General features: G+C 42.0%; 1 protein-coding gene and 1 long non-coding RNA gene across 7 annotated transcripts in view; one reads left to right on the forward strand and one right to left on the reverse strand.

Annotated features, from left to right (window-relative positions):
- Positions 1–322: 322 nt before the first annotated feature.
- On the reverse strand, positions 323–11,777 carry LOC142421645 (uncharacterized). 6 transcript variants are annotated; one of them, XR_012778938.1, is made up of 6 exons: positions 11,621–11,777; positions 9,810–9,901; positions 7,098–7,396; positions 6,421–6,452; positions 4,442–4,605; positions 323–3,404 (listed from the first exon to the last, which is right to left on the reverse strand). It is a non-coding gene; the product is annotated as an uncharacterized LOC142421645 (long non-coding RNA). The 6 variants fall into 6 exon arrangements; XR_012778939.1 differs by lacking the exon at positions 11,621–11,777 and adding an exon at positions 11,074–11,449 and having other exon boundaries at positions 7,098–7,340; XR_012778936.1 differs by lacking the exon at positions 11,621–11,777 and adding an exon at positions 11,074–11,449 and having other exon boundaries at positions 6,421–6,455.
- The window catches only part of RASA1 (RAS p21 protein activator 1), a 68,570-nt gene continuing 63,095 nt past the window's right edge, over positions 10,700–16,174 (forward strand). Inside the window, exon 1 of the mRNA XM_075526528.1 lies at positions 10,700–11,502. Coding sequence (XP_075382643.1) covers positions 11,030–11,502 — 473 coding nt within the window. The 5' untranslated portion in view covers positions 10,700–11,029. The remainder of the gene's footprint in view (positions 11,503–16,174) is intronic.

Below are 16,174 nucleotides of genomic sequence, written 5' to 3' on the forward strand. Positions count from 1 at the left end.
AACTAAAATAGCATATTTTTTAGCTATGCTGATATCAAAACCATGGGATAGAAAAAGGCAGAATATGGCCAAACCCCAGCATTCAGACAAGGAGGTCATGTCAGGCATTCATGTTGTCCAGGTACTCTATTCCCTGGGAAACAGAGGTGATACCAATAGGTGGATTGGCTGGTTAGGACAGTAAAGCGGCTGGAAGGGTGAGAAAGCAGAGAAGGCAGGCAAATGCAGAATTGCTAGAAAGTTTGGCACAGATGCAACTAGACAAATTTATGTCAATGCAAATTACTTTTCATTCCCACAAGAATAAATTCTCCAGAGGAAATTCAAGTTGCAGAAATGTGAGTTATACTTAAGTTGTAGACTGGAACAGTATCATGTGCACTGCTGTAAATCTCTCACATACACAAGCCCATAACTTTTTAAATTAGCATCTGCTTTAACATGAGGCATGGAATTGCCAGACATTTAAAGGCAAGACAATTAAGGGTAGGAGGTAACTGTAGGAGGTGATCTGTCAGTCCACAATTCCCCTACTCATACACAAAAACTCAGAAGCACAAATGTTAAGAAGCACCCTTTGTCAGTGAGAAGGGACACTTTGTTTTCTTGTGCAGACATAACACGAGCTAGTCTGTCGCTACAGAGAGGTTTCTTCCTACAGGGAAAAACAGATTTTAAATGATGGAGCAGTATGCTCAAAATCCTACACAGATACGCACCGATAAAGACCCACTCCCACTGCCAGCTCTAATTTCATTAGAAAAGTAACTTTACCCTTGTCTGAAATCTGCCAATCTGACTTTATTCCTCTTGCAATTGCTGATCATCACCTTGCATAAATTTAGCCAGAAGCCAGAACCCTTTGTTCCCTAGAGAGAAAACAGCTTCTGATTTACTGCAGCTCTGTTGAAAATAGGCTGGAGCTTGTCTCACAAGCCCCGGAGGAAAACCGCCCGTCCCTAGCATTCCGTATCAGAGACAGTGAGTCTCCACTGCACACTTTACTGACCCTCCGCTAACCACCAAATGCAGAGGTACCTTTAGCTCACAGCACTCTTTCAGTTGCAAGCTACTTTTCTCAGAAAGCAAAGCCTCTCAGAAAAACAACGGCACTGTATCGAGATCATCTGCTTCCTCTTCTTTTTGAAGTACTGTTAAACCGCTTTCTTGCCTAGCGTTATTGACAGTGGAACATTCCATCACATCGCCTCTGTGCTCTCCTGGTGCAGGGACCTGACGTGCTTATTCCTTGTGCAAGTCAAGGCAGCTCCTTGTTTCACAAACTCCTTCTAACCACGTACACTGCAATTTCCCATTTGTTAGAATAGAAGGATACTACTATCTAGCCTTCCCTCATTTTCTGTTTACTGTGCTAGACCCTGTTCCTGTTACAAATTCTATGCATATACTGCCATTTACATGGTAAAGTTTTCAGAATAGAGACAAAGCTTTGTGTATTCTTATTACATATACTCTGTGATTGACATACTTCTCTAAACGGTTACACCTTTCACCGTTCTACACGTATACAAATAGAAAAATCAATGTGTAATTGCTGATTATGAGGAAATGAATATCCTTGCAAATTGTGCTATGTCAACGAAGGTTGCAAAGATATTCACGGGAGCTGCAAAAGCAGCAAATAAACTAACTATATACCAGCATATCTTGGAAAATCTTAAATATAAACAGTGTGTAGAAATTATCATTTAAATGTCAAGTGTAACTAATATTATTTATAACTTTATAGCGTTTGATCCACAATTAGTCAAAATCCAGTAGAGTAATCACTGTGATTATGTTTAGGCTACTCTGGAATGAGTTGTACCACACATTAATTCTATGGAATACTTATGTTTCTATTCTTTATTTTCTTACTGTGGAACTGATTTCAAAGTCAACAAAAGAAATACAACTAGCTTAAACAAATTGTTTTCACACAAGTAAATACTATCATAAGCAATAAAGTTTCACAAAGCAATACCATCATAAGAATAGTAAGGGAAAGAGTAAGTGGACTATTTGAAAAGTATACATTTGGATTAACAAGTTATAAGGTCAAGAAGTTTAAGAGTCTGGGCAATTACATAACATAAACCACAGCACTTCACCTATTAATTTTTGCAATTAGATTAATACACTGTGTCTTAATTAAGTCCTTGTATCCTGTAACAAAAATAGCTAAGAATTGGTTTTAGCATATTGGATTTTAACATTTTGTTTCTTCTTTCTAATTTAGAAACATTTCTTAAGTGAAAAATTCATCCTAGGACGGAGGACATACAGGAACTAAGCTCTAAGTAGAAGAACAGGACACCTAAACTATCCCAGTGTAATACTTGAAGGAACTTGTTCCATGGGAGTATATACATACCCATAAGGAAACAGGAATCTTCATATACAGAATGGATACTTTAGATGTGTAAATATGACCTCAGACACAGTTACCAATTTTGCAAATATATTTTATGTGTCTCACATGCAAATACTGGTTTCTGTACAGTCAGTAAGTGTATCACAAACATGTGAGCAGCCATTTTAAAGAATTACTGGCTTTATGCAGATCTGATATCCATGAAATTAGATCTAGCCACATCTTGGCTAAGCTCACATCTTTTACATGACACAGTATTTCCTTTCCTGATTTTTCAGTTTTCAGTGACACCATTCATGAAGATGATAATTTGAAAATATAGGTCAAAAAGAGTTGATTATTATTTTCTAGTAACTGGAAACGTAAGTGAAATTTTAAAATTAGAAAATAAATAATTTCCATTGTTATTATGGTATGAGCTCCACTATACAAATACTCCTTGAAAAGACCAATATATAGCTATTTGTTACCTATATTACAGCTACATCTAGAAATACTCTATTTAAATTTTACACTTGAATTGTTCTATTAAGCAAGGATATCTATTTCTACTATGCATGCAGAATATGAGCCTGCTGAGTAATATCTGCATTATAGTCTTCTGTTGATTTTTATGGGTTATGCATATAATTTCACTTACAGGAACACCTGTTAGCTATGTCTGACAGAAATATCCTTTATTTAAACACAAGATATAGGTAAGAAGCTTACATTGTGTCATTGCAACTAATAACCAAAAACTGTTGAAACTAACGAGAATTATATATTCCTCGATAGTGTGATTAAACTGTTAGTTTAGAAGTGTCAGGGTAAACAGCATGAAAAATTGCCCGAGCGTGAAATGAAAGACAGTCCTCCACGCAACGGCTGGGATTATCCTGCATAGGTTACATCACGGGTCTCAGAGGAAGTTCTGTAGGTATTACGAGTGTAATCACATTTTCCTGTTTGTTCATTCTTATCAGACATTTTTCCTTTCCCTAGCTCCTGTAAAAGCACCTACACAAACATCCAAAGGATACCTAAACAGCTGCAAAAATACAAAGGTGTTTGTCAATGTGTATATTTTTGTCCATCAACAGTCCGAAATATGCTGCATAAACCTAAGGTCATTCATTACTGAGAACCCTTATGGAAGTCAGCTGTAATTAACTAGGCAAGGAAAATTATTACATGTAAAATATTTTCAAATTCAAAATGGAAAAAAGTGTTGTTTGTCATTTGTAACTCAGTTTTTCATCTCTCCTTATGGAAAAAAACTTAGTAACTTACAAATGAGCTTCCAAAAATGAGGATGCTTTTAGCGTTGCTTAAACAATAACGTAACTGTCCAGTGTATCTATAAATGGAGTCACTCAATACTTACAGGCTCAGGAGAGAATCCATACTTGCTTTATGTGAAGGCATCAATTATAAATATAGACAAGTATAAATAGACAGGGTTTTCTCGCATTTAAATATAGGCAATAATATGGAATTGAAATTAAAGGACCACAGTTTTTAAGACTGAAAGAGCGTTCATGTGGCACTTTTTCATATGCTACTGAAGTTAAAGGGGTGTTTTGCCATGGCCTTTCAGGAACAGAAACTTCACCTCTCAGAAAAGAGGAAAAATGCTGGTGCTGCTTAATTAACTAATACTAAATAATTAATAATTAACAATAACTAATAATTATTAATAACTAATAATTAATACTAAAAAAGAGCTAATCTATTGGAGAGGATACTGATAAGGACAAAGACATATATGAAAAGTCACATGTGGAAAATCACAAGCAGTTTTTCAAAGCAAATAAAATCATTGTTTTTATGTGTGCTTTTTTTTTCTCAGTTTGTTATTACGATTTGACTCTTGCAACATTTCCTTTGGAAAAATACACCATTTGCATGGCTGGTCTATTTTCTGGGCCCCGTGTCCACTTATGCCCGTGCAGTTGCTGCTCTATTTCAGGTAGAACATGCATCGTGGCAGCTACAGCTGACATCCAGTATTATATGAAAAGCACATTCCCACTTGCCTCCTGTGTGCTAAAATAATATGCCACCACCCCTGTGACTGAAACTTACCTCTTTATCATTTCTTCATCTATAACACACTTGAAGTTTATAGATGGTAATTATCTAACAATAGCCTTCCTCAGGAATGCCAGATATATGACCTGCAGTTTGGGTTCTGCTTACTGATCAGTTTCATCCAGTCTCTAGACTAGTTCTTGAATTTTCAGGTTTGTCTGTGAATTAAAACACGACACTGACAATTCCAAGTTAGTACCGACCCAGGGCTGTGTAAGACCATACTGCACAGTACAATGCTCCGAGAACAAGTCAGCACAGGTGCACCTGGACTTGAATGTGCCATACCTGAAATAACAAGCCTGACCTCTGAAACATACTGCTTTGTCAATGTATTTTGCCAGGTACGAGCCGATAGTTACTGAGAAGTAACAATTACAACTAGAAAATCTACATGCAAGAACCAGTGAAATTTTATTATCTGTGCCTACTTTTAAAACATCCATGGCAGGAGGTTTATGTGAAATGCTAGGACATCAGTCTAAACTTAGCAGGTAAAATGAATCCGGAAGTCAAACCACAGTGGCTTTTCTAAAAAGCAAAACCCTGCAACGTCGTAAAAAGCTGTAGCAAGGTGCAGCAGTGAATATGCATTTCCTCAGACACATACAGAAATGACAGAAAAGTATTTAGCCACAGGAAAATACAGTAAGTAGAACAATTTCAGTATTCTGATGCACTACTCCATTGGTTTTGCTCTACACAATCTCAGTTTTTTGCACTCGCTTATGCTGTGTGTACTTTTCATTGTATTAGCCTTCACAGGCACATTTTCGTAGCACTTGGGTTAAGATTAATGGAAAAAAACATTGTCTGCTTCGTTGCTGTAGAAGGTCTGAAAGGCCCTCCTTTCTGAAGGTCTGAAGGAAAAAAAAATGGGCACTCACTGACCAGGCAAAGGGCAGCAGCAAACAAAGCTTCTGACTCTCTGTTAGTGCAGGCCAAGGAGTGGCCAGGAGGCTGTGCAATGCCTCCAAACAGAGTGATACTGAATGCTGTCCTCTTGCTTAAAATGGTTGTCTCTGAGTAATTCACTTGCTGATATACTATATGACCTAAGACGAATACTCATTCAGATGAATATAGTATGTTTCTGTTGGCATGTCACAAAACACCATGTTAAATTTTAGGAAGACAGCAAATGGTCTAAAACTAGAAATGTATCAAACTGAAAAATACTGTACAAAATACACCGTATTTTGAAAAGTGATTGGTAATGTGGTAATAATTATAGAGTAATAATAACAGAGTAAAATGTATACTGACATCAGTGTACTACACTCAAAAAAAACCAAATAGATTTTTTAAAAGTCAATAGTAAAATAATTACTCTTTAATCAAACTAGTAAGCTCTGCACAACATTTAAATGGTATGGCACAGAAACTGTACGCTTTCTAATTCTCAAGAAAACTGCAACACAACAGGTTCTGAGCAAATCTGTCAGGATCTACAAATAATAAACTAATAAAAGTATTTCCATCAGTGTTCATGACTGGAACAACTGGGTTGAAGTATGCCAGACTCAGATCAGCAAGGAACAAGATTTGCCAGGAAGAAAAGACTTTGAGCCTCAACGTTCTTTGAGCCTCAACATAAGGCTTCAGACTCAAAGACGTGTTGTGCTAAGGCTGAGTATCGAACTGTAACATCCATTTGTTTCTGAAAGGAGGAAGATTTGCTGCGTGCACTGAGGGCTCATGAAAAGGGACTGAAATACCACATGTCTATTTACACCAGCAAAACCGTGAAATATGCAAAATCAGAGGGGAAAAGAAAAAGACTTCTTTTGCAGATGCAGCCTGAAGTGAAGTGAGACAAGCAAAAACCTATGCCTCTATGTACTGGTGCTGTTCTAAAACTGAAAATAGAAAGTGAACATTACAGGCAACTATACAAAAGCTTTTTAAGCCATTTTGGAAGGCAGACAAAAGAAACCAAAAGAACACTATCACGTACTAGTAAAAATTGTTACCTCAAGGTAGTTGTTCGCATATATTTTTGCATCTGCTTAAGAGACAAAAATAAAGGTAGTGATTTAGTAGTAATTTCTTTATGAATTTTAAAGTCATATACATACTGACTCTTAAGATAGGATTTGATGCCTATTACTATGGGGATTATAGTATTTTATTTGGGCTTAATTAATCTCCAGCTTACACATTTATTTGAAAGTATATCAACCTACATGAGAACAAAATGAGTAGGGACAAAAGGTTATGGAAGAGTTTGGAGTTTGAGAGATCATTTCTCATGTGACAAAAATGTTCTTGAAAATCAGTAACAATCAGGAAGTTATTAAACACAAATAACTTTTGACAACTGTTGATCTTTTAAAATGAAGGGAAAGATTTTAAAAATAGCTTATCATTAATGATCTATTCAGAGATTCAATAAAAAAAAAATATTCAATGCAAACAAAAGTTTCTAATTTGTACCATGAACATGGGAGAATTGACGGCACAGACCCAAATTAAATATGCAGACAGTGATGATGACTGTTCAATGATTACCTTATGATAATCATACTGGGAACACAGTCAGCTTTATTCCATAAAAATAAAAGATAATATAAGCATGATGGAAGTGAAGAATTTAAGTCACAGGAAATAAAAATATCAGTATTCAAGATCTTGCCCAGACTCTGCTCACCTTTCCACTTCCCCAGCAATACATGTGGCCTCCCATGGGGTTGTAACAGCTATGCAGGTAGGAAGAATTAGCACTCACTCTGTAGCTGTTTATTAAGTAGCTGTGGGAGTACAAGGGCAAGAACTGGAATAGTTGGAGCATTCCGGGTTCTTCATTACAGGAAGGCTGCTTTCTTATCACTCCATCCTGTGACAGAAAGACTGAAAATTCCCGTTGTTATTTATTCCTGAGATAGGATAACACCTTCGGAAAAGTGGAAATGCACTGCATTCAGGTAGAGGACAGAAGCAGGTTTTGTGCTGAAATAAAGAGTGAAAGTCAAGGTTACAAGGTGTTTGTATCCATGATCCAAGCATTACCTTCTCTATAAATAACTGAAATACTGTGTCAATCACTTTACGTGGCTTTTCATCCTAATAAGCATTAAACAGTTTTCAAATGTTGTAAAAAACCTAATTAATCCTCTGACACATCTGTGAAATAGCTTCCTACTTTACTGATGGAGAAAGTGTAACCTTGTTCAAATGGCTTGCCCAAGGCCATGCAAATCAGTGACAAACCCAGCCAGAAAACTCTTGACGTCTTAATCACGTATTCAGCTGCCTGGAACATCTCACCGCTGTCACCATTCTTACGGTACATATTATCATATTAGTCCCAACTGCGTATGAGTGGTACAGCACAAGTATCCGGTATAAACCAGGGTCTCTGATTTAGTAATGTAGTTCAAAGACTTCAATGCCGCTGTAATTCACCTGCCACTACACTGGAAGACATAGCTTCAGATTCCAAAATCTTATCGGTATGAACTAGATCTATGAAGGACTGTGAACACCTGTCACCATTAATAAAATAATGGCAATTATGGCTGCGCCTACTCCACGCTAGTGAATTGAGCATCCCCATGAACGTGCACAGGCTCTCAAGCTAGCTGGCACAGACTGGCATGCGACGGCACATGGGAGCTGTCTTGGTCGCCCCAGCAGGGTGGCTGCACACAGACTGGGAAGGGTGCGGGCTGTACCTCTGCCACCGAGCAGCACTGGGCTGGTGGTATGCTTGGAGGCACAGCAGGAACGGTCGCTACACCCTGGGCTCCGCAGACAATCGTATTCAAGCGCCTGGGAACACTCAGTTTTATTTACAAGCATAGGCACAGATTGTGTTCGTCCTTCACAGGCAGAATCCTGTGCTAAGAATTTTATTTGGCATAAACCAACAAACGAACAGGTAGTTTTAATGGCAGCATTAACAAATGCGCAACAATGTACTTTTATGCGTCAGACTCAGTTTTGGCCTTTCTACAGATTGGTCTTTAAATTAGGTCAGAAAAATCGTCATCTACCTCTGCTCTGACATTTCAATACTAGACCAAGGGTAAGGGATACCAGAGCCAATAGCCAGCAGAGAAGAAAATCATGTATACTCCAAGATCTACCATCCCACAAACTGACTCTAGGAAATATGCAAATAGACTTTTCAGAGAATCTAGCCCGATACCATCCACACAGCAGGGATGAAGGACTAACTATCTTAGCATCATTTATACCAGGGATTTCAGAAAAAGACATATTTGCAAATGCACAATAAGTATCAAGAAAAAGATCATTACACTTGTTCCTTCATCCAAATATATTCATGTAAATAAAGCCCATGAAGGCTTGTATAACGGGAGTCAACCTGCAAGCCTTAAGAAGGAGGAAATGCAGGGCAATGTGCATTACCTGCAGTGCCAAGCCACCTGGACAGGCAACTTTGCCCCCAAAGTGAACAGAAATGATGTGTCAGGGGCAGCAATGGAACAACTCGGCTGATCTTACTAAAAGGTCTCTTTCTGTGGAATCCTCGCCCAATTTAAAACTGCTGTCCCCAAAATAAATCTCCTGAAGGAGTGCTGCAGCCACATTACCCCCTCATGCAGGAAATTCTTAGCACACTTGTCCTTCCAGTGCCCACACACCGATACACGTGCTCCTGCCCTGGAAGGCACTTAGAAAAGCCTGCCTCATAAAGGGAATCTTATACATATTTACACTGCATTTCTATATTTAGGCATATCACTTCTACAACAGCAACAACGCTGTGTTAAAATAATTTCATTTAGAAATCTGTCGGGGAAAGCAAACAGCAGTAAATAGAAACCCACAGAGACAGCAGGCTACGACATTATTTGAAATTACATTTATAATAATGAAACATGGTAACACAAAATCAAAGTTGTAAGACACTGCCATTGAAACTGCAATTTCTTGCAGAAAAACGGCAGGGTGTGAATGTGTAACAATGCTGTAAACCAAGGGCCAGAGCCAGCTTCTCCTTTCGCTGACACTGGGCACAAACCCAGCGTAATTCCACTGATCTTTGTGGTGTAACTAGAAGCAAATTTTGCCTTTAGAAGGCAAGATATGAAACTTCATTTCAGCAGATAAAAAGCGGTTGGCTGGAAAGCTGCAAAAGTGGGAGCAGTAGTTTGTTTTAGTGGCCTGAGGAAAAATTCACTTAATACTTTTGGGTAATGCAAAGCTTTGAAAACCTGAATGTTTAGATGCCTTCTGAGAACTCTTGAGAGACATACAAGTGTCAACGTGCTGCTATTTGTCAGCTCTTTTAACACGGGGGGGGGGTGTGTGTGTGTGTAAAATCAAAAGATATCTACTTTATTGCCTGGTAATGTTTGTCACACGGTGTCTTCTTGATCACAGAGCTACTTACACGTGAAGTGAAACTGATGTACCAAGAAAACCCACTTAACTTAGCAAAATTATTAATGACGAAGATAGGCTTGGGGGGTGTAAGCTTGCAGGCTGGAGTAACAAAAAAAAAAGAAAGTGCAATTTCAGGAAAGTGCAGAGTAAACACCTTTTTAGTAGCAACGGAGTCACAACTCTTACAGGATAAACATTATCTTCTTGACTCTAGGATGCGTTTTTTTATTCTTATTGCTAGAATACCAGGTCTTTGCAATGATATGCAAAGGAAAGGGTCGTTTTTAAGTCGATTTCTCTCGAGAAAACCAACCCCAGCGAGCAGCTTGGCCACCCTGTATGAAGGCAGCCAGGCCCCAAGGCGGTGAATCTTTCCACACCCTGCGGTATTCCGCCCCTAGGCCCAAGGCCGGACCGGCCGGGCCGCGGGACGAGCGCAGCCGCCCCCACCGCGCCGCGGCGGCAGGACCCGAGCGCGGCCGGCAGCTCCCCCTGACCAAACCCCGCCAGAACAACGACGCCGAGCCGAGCCCGGAACGCCTCCCTGCGGGAAGGCCCCACCTGCGGCTCGGAGCACACCGCCGGCGGAACGACGGCGGCGCCGGCTCCGCCGCAGCCCAGCCCAGCCCACCCCTCAGCCCCCCACCGCCTCCAACGGCCGGGCCGCGACACCGCCCCCGCGCAGCCCCTCCTCACGGCCGGGCCGGCCCGGCCCTCCCGGTCCCCCCGCCCGCGCAAGCACCTGCCGCCCGCCGGCGCCATTCGGGCCTTTTTCTTTCTTTTCTTCCCTCGGGAGGGATACGCCGCTTCACCCCCCCCGCCCCGGGGTCCCCCACGGAGCCGCCGCCGCCCCCGCCCGCTCCCGGCTGCCCACCCGCGCACGCGTGTGTGTGTGTGTCTCGGTGAGACCGGGGGTGCGGCGCGCAGGCGCGGTGCGCCGCGGCCCGTCTCGCTCCCGCGCGCTCCCTGGCCGGCCGGCGGGAGCCGCTCCCCTGGCGGCCGCCGGGGGCTGAGGCAGCCGCGCCGGGGCCCTGCGGAGCTGCCCTGCGCGCCCAGCCCCCGCCCAGCCGGGTATTGTTCCCAGCCCGTCTCCGCCGGGGAAGTTTTGCCCTCGTCCCGGCTCCGCTCCCCGCCGGGGCGGGGCGGGGGGCCGGGGCCCCTTTGTCGCCACCTCCCCGGCGTGCGGCGGCCGGCGGAGGGGGGCCGGAGGGGGGGGCGAGGCTCAACATGATGGCGGCCGAGGCCGGGGGTGAGGAGGGCGGCTCGGTTACCTCAGCCGGGGCGGCGGGAGCCGCCGCCGGCGCGGAGCCGGGGCACTATCCCACCGTGTGCCGGGGCAAGGGGCCGGGGCCGGGGCCGCAGGGCCCCTTCCCGGCCGGCTGCGGCGGCGGCGGCAGCCCGGGCGCCGGCCCCCCGGGTGGCCCGGCTTTGTGCTCGGTACTGGGGCTGCTGGAGCTGGGCGCGGGGCCTGCCCCTCCGACAGCCGGCGGCGCCGCCGCCACAGCGGCCGGCCCGGGGCAGGGACCGGAGGCGGCCCGGGCGACCGATCCCGGCACCGCCGCCGCCTTCCCTCCGCTGCCGCCGCCGCCGCCCCCCTTGGCCGGGGGGCTGGGGACTGTGGACGAAGGCGACTCGCTGGACGGGCCGGAGTACGAAGAGGAGGAGGTGGCCATCCCGCTCAACGCGCCCCCCACCAACCAGTGAGTAGCCGCCGGCCTGCCGGGACCCGCCACGCCCGGCCGCTCCCCCCCCCCCCCCCCCCCCCCCCCCCCCCCCGCCTGCCGCCGAGGAGCGGGGGCCGCGGCGCCGGGCCCCCACCTTTGCCCGCTGGAAAGTGTGTGTCAAACTCCCGTGGAAGTCCCGCAGAAGTTTTGCGCCCCCCCTCCCCGGTTCCGCTGCAGCAGGAAGGCTGCTCCGCCGGGACAGTGCCCGGGGACGGGAGTCCCGCTGCGGGCAGACCTGCCGCCCGGCCCGGCGGCTGCTCGGCGGAGGGGGCAGCCCTCCTCCGCCTGCCGCTTGGCAGCCCGGCCTTGTGCGGTGGGTGGGTGCAGGGTGAGCAGCGGCAGCGGGGACGGGAAGGTCCCCTTCACTTGGAGGTGGTACTCCGGTAGTAACTGGGGTCAGCTCCTGCAAAAAAGGCGCTCCCGTCGAGCCGAGTTAGTTTTTTTGCAAGTTTTCATAGCGATACTGCAGGCTGCCAGGAAGAGTGAGCTATTCCGGTTGTGGTTTAACTACCTGTTGGGGAGACTTTTCCAACCTCCGGTAGTGCCGTAGTCTGTCTTTCTCAGAAGAGCCATATTAAATAAAAGCTAACGAAAATGCTTTCCATGGAACAATATAATTCATATACCGTGTCATCATTTTGTATTGCATTGCTTTCTACTAAAGAAAAAAGAAGTGATATTTAGCTTTTCCATTTCGTATATAAACATAGCTAAAGTAACGTGCACGTGTTTGGTCTTTTTTTAAATTCAGGTAGTCTTGAAACGTGGATTTAAAATGAATTATAATTAATTCTGTCTTTTAAAGCGTTAGTAGAAAGGCTATTTTTATAAATAATGTCTAACTGCTTTGCTGCTCAACCAATTTAAAATAAAGTTGTTTTTAATTAGGTTATGTTTGGAGAGAGGAGGCAGTTTAAAAAAAGAAACTGTAAACCTGCAGCTAGGTTTTATTATACTTATCCATCCATTAGGTTAATCGGGATTCCTGCAGTGCTGGTAATAGAAGGAATCTTGCACTAGAGGCAGACCAGTTCTGTGTTTATATTGTGTGAAATACAAGATCAGATAATGTTACATAGAGTTCGTGTAATTAGTAAGTACTCTGAACACAACCTTTGGGTTTAACTGTAGAAAGTCTGCAGGTTTATGTGAAGCACTTGCAAGGCTAGTATTAGAACAGAAAATAGCCCTCCAGCAGGTACCATATTCTCCCGAAAATGGAATTGCTTTAAAGGCTTAAATTGCTTTCATCACTATCTAGAAATATGTTGTTCCTGAAGTTACAGTGAGTATAGTCGATAGTTTAGGGTTTTGAGGTACGGGGTGGCAGATGTATTCAAGATATAGGTCAGAAAGTTAATCTGAAAACCCATCTGAATTTGGGTTCTTTTTTACGTTCTTTCATAACTCCACTGTCAGAGAGTTAACTTCTGCACTATTTCACATACTTCCAAGATCTCAGGAGCCGTTGCAGTTGTAAGGAGGGCATAAAATAGAACATTGTAGGATTTCTTTTAAATTAATCTCTCTAATCTTGACAGGCTTCCTAGTAATCCTTAATTTCTGGACTTCTTGTGGAAGTTTGTAAATGTTAAGGCTTTGTTTTGTGAAGACAGTGTTTGAATAGTCTTAAAGTTTTCGAATTCCCTAACGAGCTAGAAATAGGATTAGGCAGATTTGACAGAGGATAAGGAGGGAAATAGAAGTGCATGAAAGCAAAGTTACTTCTTCAATATTGTGAGCCAACCTGGTGAGATAACAGAATTCTCCTCTTCTGTCTTTCTCTCTGAAAGATTAGACTGCTTCTTCTGTTAGACCCAGCTAAGTTTCTCAGAGAACTGACGAAAAAGCCAAAAAGCAAGCTTTTTTGAAATATTTTTAGAAAGTGGAGTAACTATTTATGAGTAATCACCTGTTTGATACTAAATAATTGTTAACCACGTCTACAATTCTGAGTGGATTTTGCAGTCAGAATATTGTCTTGTAAGTCATGTGCAAGCATGATGGTTAACTTTCGTGAAAGAGGATGTTAGATTTCTGACAAGGAGTACATGCTAGGGGAAGGCTGCAGAGGCCCTGATTTTGTTTTGGTTGACAAGGCTACTTACCTTGTTCAGACAAAGGGGACGTTGAAGTTTTTGCAGGACCAGGGCATAGCTCTGTAGTTAAATGTTCTTCTCTTGAAGATTCTTTCATACAGAAACATCCAAGAAATAAAATACATTTAAAAAATTGATTTGGAAGGTCATACCTCCGTATACTTAACCTTTTCCTTTGTAATTTTATCCCTGGTGTGTGACTTTTCCATAAAAAAATTTAAGTTGGCTGATTAAAATAATTAGAAGCCTTTTCCACTTTCATTCATCTCTTACTTATTTTATACAGCATCAGTTTTTACCATTCTCAGTTAAGTCATTTCAATTGGCCATATGTCGATAGTAAATTGTATCCTTTCAGTCCTGCTGTTTTTCTTTGGAAGTACCCTTTCTTTGTAGTCATACCATCTGCTCTACGGAGTTGAACTCTTGATTTGTTACCAAAACCAAAGATCAATATTATCTATCATCTTATATAAGGAAATGTCCAATATAAGTCTTTAAGGGCAGTAATTGATCTTGTAATTTAAACTTGGATTAAATCTCTCCAGTTGAACATGATTACAAAACTGCTGTTCCATGTGTTTAAATATGACTTCCAGCTCCACCCTTTCCCACTTCCTCCTAATTCATTCAGTTTTTATAGGAGGCATACAGGGTTGGCTTGATGGATAATTCCACGATTCTGTCAAATGGTTTTGTTTCTTTGTCTTAATTGCTTACAATATATTACGTGTACATCAGAAAATTGAGAGTGCTCTTCACTCCTGGGATTGCTTTATGTGATGTAAAATTAGTATTCTGTATAAGAATGAAAAGGCATTCATTTCTTTCATAACAGTAACGACTCACAAGGCTTCTTTGCCTTCCCATGGACATGCATCGCATTTCAGGATTTACTGAACGGTTGTTTACTGACAAAAATATCTGGTGAAAGTTGCTGCTGTTTTTTCCAAGTTCATACTCCAATCTTAGATTAGACTTTTAAGTATAAAATGAAATGAAGCTTTTTGTATAATCTTAGACACAACTTTATCACTTTTTCATCTCCTAACTTGTTTTGCAAATTAAAAAAAAAGACAAAACACACACAACAACCAAAATCTGGGTGAGTTCCCAGTTTGCAAGTGTTACGCCATAAATGTGTTACAGACCAAATGTTTTTTTAAGTATGAATAAGTTTTTAAATACCATACAGTTGACAGTCTGGCTTTCACAGTAACTAACCTGAAGGGATGGGAAGTGAAGCAGATGCAAGTTCTGCACTTCCCATCAGGATGCTGTAAATATAGTTTGTTCAGAGTAGTCAGGATGTGTTCGTCTTCGCTAGCAAGCACCTAATACACTTAATTTCCTCTTCTTTTTTCCACGTACCTAAGGAAAGGGGGAATATGTCTTGTCTTACGTGTTTTCTTTAACTTTTTAGCAGTGGGTGGAGGTTTCAGCATGTAACAAGTTCTCTATATTCACAAACTCAAAATCCCCAAGTAGGGTTGATTTTTATCTTCTTTCATCCTGAGTGAAACTGACTTAAGGCTTGTCTGTTCAGTGTGTGTGTGGTTTTTCATTTTTCTGGAGCACAGCAGTAGCATGTTTATATTGTAGCTTAATGCTAAGTGGGAGGCACAGGATACTAGGGAATAAAGTGGGCAACCCTGTGTTTGTTTTGGTCATTTTTTTCCATGCTTTCTACCCCATTTGCAAAGCTCACTGACAGAGACTTGAAATAGTGTAAGGAAATGCTTTCAGATTTAATGAATGAATGCTATTTTATTTTGTTGTAAACCAGCGGTATGTGGAATAGTTCAGTTATTTATATATTTGATTAAAAATCTCAGCTGACAAAATTATTTTAGATCCTAGTGTTGCATTAAGGTGGCAGAAGCAGTTCTTGCATATTCCAGCAAAACTGACATTTTCATATGGTGTTTTTTGAGCAGTGGTTATGAGTTTGAAATGGAAATCAGTTGAAATCGAAAGCTATCAACCATACAAAATGAAATAGGCTGTCAAAATACCGTCTGGTTAAAACAAATCTTACCCAAAGCAGATGTATTCTTACAGCCACTGTTGGTGCCTGTTGAAGCAACATAATAGTGAGAAAAAGAGCGGAAGATAGATAGATGGAGCAATATTAAATAAGCACAGATTGCATGAAAATAGAACATTTTTCTGCCTGAACATAGTGTGAAGTTCTAGTTTCTTCACCTGAGTGTCGAAAGTGGCAAGTCCAGAGTTCTGCAGCATTTGTTTATTTCAGTAACTCATGAAAAGGAATTTTTTTCTGAATAATGGTTGAAGGCCTTTTTCCATACTGATGAATGAATCTGAAAACTGAGGGGAAATAATGTTGGCATGTTCAGTTAAGCTGTGTATAAACAAAAAAAAATGAACCGTGATGTAACTTGATTTTAGTGTGTGAGGTTTCTTTCCTGTTTAGCAGTTAATGTGGTTACCAGATAAACTTTTCTTTTTTAGATAATGAATTTCTTTATTAACTCCTGTTCTCTACTGAAGGGAAACACCTTACTTTTCTAAAGTTGATGGGTAGT

The sequence above is a fragment of the Mycteria americana genome, chromosome Z (genome assembly GCF_035582795.1).
Source record: "Mycteria americana isolate JAX WOST 10 ecotype Jacksonville Zoo and Gardens chromosome Z, USCA_MyAme_1.0, whole genome shotgun sequence".
Classification (NCBI taxonomy): Eukaryota; Metazoa; Chordata; class Aves; order Ciconiiformes; family Ciconiidae; genus Mycteria; species Mycteria americana.